We start from the raw sequence: 9,604 nt of genomic DNA, 5'->3' as shown, positions 1-9,604 counted from the left end.
ATTTCTGAGCAAACAAAAAGATAGCAATGCAGTTATGTGACCTGACGACTAAAGTCAAAAGCTAGAATTCAACCAAAAAATTCTGAACATGAGCAGCCAAATTGTTGCCGGATAAAAGAATGAGTCCAGCCATAGAATGCCAAATTAAAGATTTCTTATTGTGTGTGGGTGATGCGCTTGCCTGTATGAGGCCGGCTTGCAGCTGCATCTTGGTGAACTTGTCGAGGGAGCCGGCGGGCTCGCGAGTGGAGTGCAGCCGGCCCGCCACGGGGCCCCGTGCCACGTGGTACTCAGTCACGCAGTCGCGGTAGTACGCGGTGAGCACGGCGAGCGCGGCCGCGGGCAGGGTCGCCGTGCCGCCCTCCGCGACCCCCACCTCCCCCCCGGCCAGGTACAGGTGCTCCGGCACCACCACCAGGTCCAGCCACAGGCCGCGCAGCCACGTCACGCCATTGGTCACGTCCACGACGACGCGGTCGCGCGAGCAGTTGGCAGTCGCCTGCACGTACACCAGCCGGCCCTCGTCCACGGCCGCCTGCTCGAACACGTCCACGCTCCCTTCCGCCGGCTCCTCGCCCGCAGAGTCCAGCTCCAGGTAGCCACATGCCGGGTGCTCCGTCACAGAGTACACCACGTCTGTCGGCGGGATGCCCGGGTGCTTCACCTGTCCCGCAACAAACAACAAGCTATAGAGTTGTCTACTTTTAGTTACTGTTATGACGAATCAGGATGTCTAATGAGTAACAAAACTCACCATCAATATAAGATTAGTTAAAAAATGTGAAAAATGAAGAATTTTGAAGCTTTTTGAACAATCTACAAGAAACGTTTTGATTGGAAAACCTATATTAGTTGCTTGGAGAGGGTGCTATATTATACCAATACTTGAAATACATAAGGCTGCCAGAACCGTAGTTAATGTTGACAAAACTTATGTTCATGGTCTATTGTTAAAAGTCAGATAAGGAAACTAGGTTACTGGGAAAATTCCGCGATGAATTGTAGTGCATGCAAGTGGAGCGGCAAAATTTTTTCCAAATTTTTTGTTTATTTATAATTCAAAACAAAAGTCTGGATACTGCCACAATGATACAAATTTTAAAAACTTTTCAAATGTGACTAAAAAAGCACTAAATAACTGCCAAATTTATCTAAAAAAATTAACTGTAATACTGGACAATACCAGTTATCACACTGTTCATTGAATAAACAGTACCTATCATTCCTAAAACAAGACATCCATGTTGGGTGACAAAAAAAAATAGCCTTCTCTGCTTTTAGTAAACATAAGCAAAAAAAATTAAAAAATACACATTTATTATTAAATGTGGTCACAATGTCATAACAATGCTTTCATAATATACTGTTCCGAAACCAATTGAGCTGGTATGGGCCGACATCAAAAAGAAAATTCGTGAAGGAATCTCTTCAGTGCTAGATGATAAAAATTGTGTATGAAGTTGTTCAGCAGCTACTCTGTGGACATATGGCAACAGTGTTACAAGCATATGAAAAATATTGAATAGTGATGTTAGATTAAATAATAATAAATGTTCATGATTGACTGGAAAACTTAAATTTATATAGACTGTGATGAAATATGCATTAATGTTGGAATAGTAACAATTTTAATGGATTGCTAAATAATTTTTTTTGTTTAGATTTCAGAGAAATACTACCTATTGTAGCCGTTACCATGGTGGGAAATTTCGGAATTTTTTTTTATAGTTTTTCGTTTCATGGTCCAAAGACCCCAAAACCAATGTCAACTCAAAAGTTGACTATTAAATTTGTTCTGTTTTATTGTAAAACCTTAAATTATTATTTATAGCTTTCGCCTGAAATAATTTTTTATACGACCAACCATTACTGCAAGGGGTGGAATAAATAGGGGTCGAATAAATAAATGCATAACTCCCTTCATAAGCATTCCATCATATTCATTCGAATTGTTTGTAAATATTATAATTTTTACCTAAAACTATTGTTTAAAACAATTTTTGATAATACAAACCATTACTTCAAGTATTAAAACAAATTGGGGTTGATGTAAGAAAATAAATAAAACATTCATACCGTCCACTCTGTCGAATTAATTTCTATTTTTGTTTAATGTTTTAAATAGGTATTGTTGACAAATTTTGTCAAAGTAAACTATATATTACAAATCATTGCTGCAAGGGGTGGTGGTAAAACAAGGGTATAAAGCAAAATGTAATTTTTTTAAATATACTATCAAATCCATTTTAATGTATTGTAAAAGTCCTAAACTTTATCTAAAACCTTTGGCTGGAACAAATTTTAATGAACCGAGCCATTACTGTAAAAACATTGATTGAAAATATAAAAATTAAAACTTTCTTACTATCAATTTCTCTGAATATATTAATAATCATCTTAATATTACCTTAAAGCTTTGTCTAAAAAATTCTTTTATACGACCACTATTAGTGCAAAGGATGAAAAACAATGTTTGGAAGTCAAAAATAATTGCATAACCACCTCAGTAGGCATAATATGAAATTTGATAAGATATTCCATGCTGGATGCATCAAGTTAAAAACAGTGAAAATATTTTCGCTGCATGTAATATGAGGAAATGTTAAATCTTTCTGTTTTGAATATTGGCCAACATATAGGATGTTATGTAGGGTGTATTAAGTTCTTAAAATGTTCCACGAGTTTATGGAAGTTTCCAAAATATTTCTGTAAGAAGTATGTAGGTACTTAAAAATTTACCTATGCCTGTAGGCTGTGCCCAAATGAATATTTTTTCTATTCAAGTCTCAATTATTTTAAGCAGAAAATACATAGTATTATAGGTTCTTAAGCCCTTTTGTATAATCTTGCCTATTTAACAAATTTTTGGCAACAGATCTAATTTGATTCATCACAGGTTATTTAGCCATCCTTCACCAACATGTGTTTAAATTTATGCATATCTGAAATATATGAAGGATATTTTAAAAGCATATGTGAATTAAACAAACAATTTTAACATTAATTTGAAATTACCAGTCATCAAAGAAACATAATATTAAAAAAAAAACAGAAACGACAAAAAACATAGTACAGCTTGGCATGTAATTTTAAAATACTGGGGAATCATTAATACCTAAGTCAGTGACCAAATGATGAACTAAAGTTCCTGAGTCACAACGTCGCTGCTCATGTAAGACTGGTTTGTGCGCCCCCCCTGGTTTGCTATGTTGGGAAAAGCTGTTGATGCTCAAAGTGGAATCCGAGAAGGTTCTTTTGCGTTAAAACAAGAAATATTTGCCTGATATTCTACACTATAAACTTCACATGTGGAGTTGTAATTTTATTTTTATTTTCTAGGAATTTAATTGGCCACACACTCAAAGGTAAAAATTTTGTGTGATATTCTGGTTTTCGATATTAGATCCTGGAAAGACTAAGATTTATAAGCACCGAGTCTATATCCATTTAAATTAAACTAGAATCTTAAATGCTCATTTTTTTAATTTTGCATAAAACTGTGGAAAGAATTTCATGCTGCAATCATAAAATATTTTTTTTCACTTAATTACCCCAGACACAAATTTAAAGGTCCTTGGATTAATATGGTTACAATACTTTGCAGTAACAAAGAGCACTAAGAATGGACAAGCAACCGCACACCACATGGTTCAATCACCATCTGGCAGCAAATTGAATACTTCTGGCAGGAAACATCACCAGTTACAGAAATAATGGTACACTGCTTACACAGCAGAAGTTACAAAAAGGAAGATACAGTAGAACCCTGTTAAAATGTTCCTGCCTGTAATTTTTTCAAGCTTATAACGTCATATTTTTGAATTTCCAATATTTTTCCCATAAGGACATGCATTTTCATCCTGCTTATAACATTTCACGAATTATGCATTTCCTGCTTTTAAAGTTTTATTTCTAAAATCCAAATAATGTAAAATAAAAATTGAAAAACCTCTGTATATTCGATATGTCAAAGATAAAAACGTTTGCAGTTATGCATCTGTTGACACCATCTTGGAAAACAAAATAAAAAAATTCCTTCCATACATTGCCATTCTGGTGTGTTTTCAAACATACGTAAGTAGTTCTACAATATTTTATCATCAACCATTTTTTGATGGCTCAAAAAAAATAAAAGGTCTTTATATTGCTTATAGAGTTGAATTTATTTTAGTAGTAGATAGGAATCTACAGAAAGATAAACACATATTCGCATGGTGAAGGAATTTGACAAAGGCAATTCCACTCTAAATGCTATTGTGAATTGTGTGTCTGCCAAAATAAAGAAAACAGAAGCTGTAAACACCATCAAAGTAGAAGAAAATTTTTTGGCTTGGTTAAGCAAATTCGAACATAAAGTGTACCCATCAGTGGTTTCAACATGAAATTTGTTTACATTGCTTGATGAGTCCATTGGTAAAAGGTTCATTGGTAAACGATTTTTCAAAGTATTCTCAGTGAATTATAGTTAATAACAGTTAGTGTATCAAATGTTACACAAAAATAAATTACCAATTTGAAAATTTATAATCAAATTATAATAAAGTATTATTCCTGAAAACAATTTAGATGCAGTTACAAGGTCTTTTACATGAAAACAGCAATTAAAACTAATTATAACAAAAGCCACACATTGCTGTCAGTTTATAGCAAAGTATATCACTTTTATTAAATTTTGTAGGTGCCACTCTTTCACACTTAAGCCAGTACTTGTGTTATGCAGCTCAATGCCCTGACATCTAGCCACGTGGTCTCCGGTTCAAATGCCCCATCTTGAACACAGGTATTTTTTTAAATTATTTTGTAAGCCATCTTCCACTAAGCTTCCTGACAAATGTTGAGAATTAATGTTTTCAACTAGAGAATCCAAACAAAAATCTTGTTTCTGCCTTACGAGGATTTGGTAGGCATCTGGTTAACAAGTGGTGTGTGGGTCTGGACTGCAAGCATACTGTTGACAACAGAGACTTGTCACCAGATTGTCTGTTTAAGTTCAGTCATATTAAAAGTTACGACTGAATAGCAATCTGGCAGATACTTTAGTAATAACAGTTACAACGAGGAAAAAAAATTACTGACATTATCAGTATAGTATTTCTGTGTACAACAATTTAAGGGTCATTCATAAATTACTTTCTCTGTTTCTCTGGATTTTTAGATTTTTACATGTCAAATCCCATATTACTGTATGCAGTATTTATAGAATTGTGTTACATCTGCAGTCATGACTGCGAGTGAAAACTTAAGGACAGTAAAACTATTCAGAAAAAAAAAGAAGACATATTTTTCACATCTGATGATGTGAGTTGGGTATTAAACATCAGCGGTCAAAAATGGTATATGTGGCACAGTTTGTAGGCAGCTTGTGTAGTTTTTCAACTAAGCAGTTTATTAACTAGCTGTTTTCAACTTGCTTGACAAATAATAATTCCTTTTGGCTTTTATAAAGTCACTGGTTTCTCACCAATTTCCTGTCACAAAAAAAATTCACGTCTAATTCAAGGTTTCCTTATAGTCCCTGTCAGTTGGCCACCCTTCCTAATGTATTAAAAGTAGTTGAAATATTAATGATGTAAAAAACTAATTTTTTTGTACTTACATTTTTTTTCATAAACTGAGCAATCAAATATTAAAATGCTGTTTTAGACATTTTGCATTGTAAGTGATGTTAACAAACAATATTTGTCATGAAAAAATCATTACGAGATAAAAATCATAAATAATATTTTGAATTTTTAAAACATTATATATTTACAGTAAACAGTAAACTATAAAATATAAAATAAATATATATCTATATTTTTTTGTGTACTTTAATGTAAATAACTGATAATATTAAACAGCATTTTATTATTCTATATGTTTACCCACAAGGAATGTATTTAAAAAAACTCAGAATTTGTTAAATAAATAAGTAATAAAATAGTAAGCAAATGTGTTCTCTCAACAGTACCTGAACTGATGCTGGCGTGATGACAATGCTTGTTGATTCCTCCACGTGTAATGAACGGTTGCTGGCGACTATTAGTTCCTCCCAGTAGATGGCAGGGTAGACCTTCACACTAACTCTCCCTTCAGTGGTGGTCTGACCCGCCGACGCCCGGAACCGAAACACGTCCGTCGCAGAGGTGTCTCCGTCGTGGTGGTAGGACAGGTGCCCCTCTTCCAGGTCCAGCTGGGTGAAGCGCTGTAGCGGACTGTCCTCGTGCTCTATCTCCAAGTGTCCATGGCCCGGGCCTTCCAGCAGTTCGTATCCCAGCTTCTCCCCCCACAGGTTCAGGTTGGTGTCGACACTCAAGTTGGCGGCGGTGATGGGCACGACGCCACCTTGCTTCACCAGCAGGCCTGTGTTATTGGAGACCGAGATGAACGGTGGGGAGGCACGCACCTCCAGTTCGCCATTGGCATAAAACTGACCGTCGGTAATCCATAAGCCCACTTTCCCGTATTCTTCATTCTCGTGACGAAAAAGAACTCGTCGATTATTCAGGTCATCTTGGGAGAACTCGTACAGAGGTGTCGATGGATCTAGAGCCTTGTAAATGCCACCATTCTGGATGCCTCTTCTCGTGTACAGGATGTCGGACGGTCGTGTATCTATGTCTGCATCGGTGTACAATAAATCACGACCCGTCAGTAGCTTCTCCCCTCCAGTGACAATGTGGAACACTTTGTCGATGGCCCTTTTTGGCATGTTGTCATTTTTCAACAGAATGTCAACGTGGAAAACTCCAACATACTGGAAATCTTCTTCTTCACTTGATAGTGCAACAAAGTGAAAGGAATCTCGCCTTGACTCTGAGTCATCATGTACATAAAAAACTCGTTCGGTCATCAGCTCTCGAGACGAAAAATATTGTGTGTTCTTACGAAGCTCCGTAAGCAATCCAACATCCATGACATCAAGACGGCCGTGGTGAGGACCATGCGTCACGTTGTAGACCAGTTCTGTGATGCCGCGAGTTTCGAGATGAAGGTAGTTCGGCAACAAAGATTGTCGACCTCCTTCTGGCACCTGGAACAATAAAAAACCATAAATAATTTATTTAAAATTTATGTGGATGCAACAAAATGCAATTGGCTGCTGATCCAGAAATAAGAAATGAGAAGGACCAGCAAGAATATATATTTAAGAGTATGCAAATGAAATTGACAATATATTTTTTATTGTGATAAGAGACAAAATTACCAGGCATACAGTACATGAACAAGCAGACAACAAGCTATTTTGTTAGACAGGTCAAAGGAAATGGCAGATTTCCAATTAACGTAACCACTTCTTTAATTACAGAGAAATGAGTCAAAGTGGAAAAACATTAGACTCAAATTCAAAACTGATTTATCTTTACTAAAACTCCAGTTTTACTTGGTTCTCCCAAAATCACTATGTCAAATGCTGAAATTGTTCCTTACTACAGGTCATAGGCTCTACATTAGAGAGGGTAGGAAAAATAATGAAATTATTTATAGTAAAAAAAAAATATTTAGCTTTATTAGCATTTTTGAATTTACACACAGCCTTTATTAAATTTCGGTAAGAATTTTTGACTATTGTACAATTTTAATGATTATGTCTACAGAAAATGAATGTGTTCAAAAATATACCTATTTACACCCGCCCCTCAAAGTAACACTGTTCAATTAGCGCTGTTATGAAGTAATGATGCCCATAAATTACAGCATGATTTGAAGCAACGAAGATATAGATTCAAAGTAGCACTGTTTTTCTACGCAAATTTTTATTTTCATGTCCGCACAATGGCAATGGCACTTCTGTAGCATTAAATACAATGCAACGAATTAATAGTGTGACGAATCATTTGACAATATTTTATTCTTTCCTTAAAAGCTATTTGTTCGTTCATTGCGTATTTATTTCCTACAACACCCATGTGTTCAGCCGACGTTTATTTTATGTCATCCCGCATGTCAGCAGCATCTCTGGAAAGTAAAGCTAGGAGCTTCCAGGGCTAGTTTATCTCATGCCTACTAGAATGTGCTAGATGCAAATCAATGCAAACTAGCATTTAAAAAAAAAAACTTATCAGGAATTATGTTAACAAGTTAAAAAATCTTTCTAATAATAGAAAACTTTAAGTTTGTGTTTTTTTTTAAATTCTTATTAGAACTGAAATAAGTCACACATATTAATAACATTATTATTTTGTAACTCGGAAAAGTTGTTAGCGGTTACTTAGGAATGCTATGCCCAAGCCCTATTATGTAAAAAAAAGTGGCATATGAATTTTTAATATGTAATTTTAGTTTATTTAATCTCAAAATGTTATTATATATATATTTGTTTAAATTTATGTCAAATGTATTTAGGCATATGTTTGTACTGTAAATTCAAACAATAGCAGTGTCTCGATTAAAATGGTAGTCAACAGCCACACATACGCATACCTCATTGGAAAATAAATTATTTTGATTAACTTACTTTCTTACGGAAAAAATTGTATTTCATTAACGCTGATTTCATTAGCGCTATGTTTTAATAGAACGATTAGAGCATTACTTTGAGGGGTAGGTGTAGTATTTATACGGTATCAAATATATAGGTACATAAAAAAATTAATGAAATGAAAAATTTGGGGTGTAAAAAATTTGTAGCTAATATACTTTACATTTTAAAATTATACTGAATAAGAAAGACCTATCATATCTTTTATACAAATTTGTTTATAAAATCTAGACAAACAGCACTTGCCTGCAGCCTCTCCAACGTGGCGCGGACCTGACCGCGCGTCTCCCCGGAGGGCACGTGCAGCAGCACGAGGCTCCCGGCGAGGGGCGCGCACTCGGGCGCCGACACGGTGAAGCCCAGGTCGTCGCGCACGTGGGAGTAGGCCTTGCGGTGCAGGCGGTAGCGCGCCCGCGATGCGTCCACGTCCTGCTGGGTGAAGGAGTCTCCCGCCAGCAGGCGGCGGCGCCCCACCTGCAGCGTGCCGTAGCGCGGCGCGTGCGACACGCGGTACGTGATGCGGGCGCCGTCCGTGGCCAGCGGCTCCGTCCGGAAGGACAGGTGCTGGGGCGTGAGCCAGGCCTCGCGCGTGCCGTTCAGCTGCAGCTCGCGCAGGTGGCGTCCGACCAGGCCCAGCTTCGTGAACGTCACGCGGAAGCTGTACAAGGTGGGGCTGTGCACATCCAGCACTGACACTCGCAACTGAAACAAGCAAGTGTTCACGGCTATGACAATTTGTGTGTTCCTCACTTGAGAAACAAACAGTCATTTACGGTTTTATCTTACTAAATACTATTGATACAATAACAATGCAAAATGTATTTTATATTTGATTATTTAGTAGGATGTACATTGAACATAAATACTTTAACTTTTCTTAAAAAAGATAATCTGGTAAATATGTAGAGTAGCAGTATTTGCGAAAGAAAATGCTAAAAATCCAAAAATACTTTTATTATATGCTCTTTCACTTCCTCTTTTCAAAACAACCGGCGGAGATAAGAAATTCCAAATACTTTAGGAGATATCGAATTTTTTAATTTTCATAGTTGGGCGATATTTGTTAAAAGAAATTTAAAAATTCCGAAAATACTTTTATTCTATGCTCTTTAACTTCCTCTTTTAATAAAACCCGGCGGAGAT

At 36.4% G+C, this 9,604-nt stretch overlaps 1 protein-coding gene across 3 annotated transcripts in view; it reads right to left on the bottom strand.

Annotated features, from left to right (window-relative positions):
- Nucleotides 1-9,604, bottom strand: part of LOC134527109 (chondroitin sulfate proteoglycan 4) — a 530,625-nt gene that overhangs the window by 21,662 nt on the left and 499,359 nt on the right. For all 3 annotated transcript variants that reach the window (XM_063359458.1, XM_063359459.1, XM_063359460.1), the window contains 3 exons: nucleotides 8,708-9,163; nucleotides 5,951-7,012; nucleotides 182-664 (listed from right to left, as the gene is read on the bottom strand). In XM_063359458.1, the coding sequence (XP_063215528.1) occupies nucleotides 182-664; nucleotides 5,951-7,012; nucleotides 8,708-9,163 (2,001 nt within the window). The remainder of the gene's footprint in view (nucleotides 1-181; nucleotides 665-5,950; nucleotides 7,013-8,707; nucleotides 9,164-9,604) is intronic.

This window comes from Bacillus rossius, chromosome 1, assembly GCF_032445375.1.
Source record: "Bacillus rossius redtenbacheri isolate Brsri chromosome 1, Brsri_v3, whole genome shotgun sequence".
Taxonomy (NCBI): domain Eukaryota; kingdom Metazoa; phylum Arthropoda; class Insecta; order Phasmatodea; family Bacillidae; genus Bacillus; species Bacillus rossius.
The sequence above is the reverse complement of the archived record's forward strand: the minus strand, read 5'-3'. Positions and strand labels throughout refer to the sequence as shown.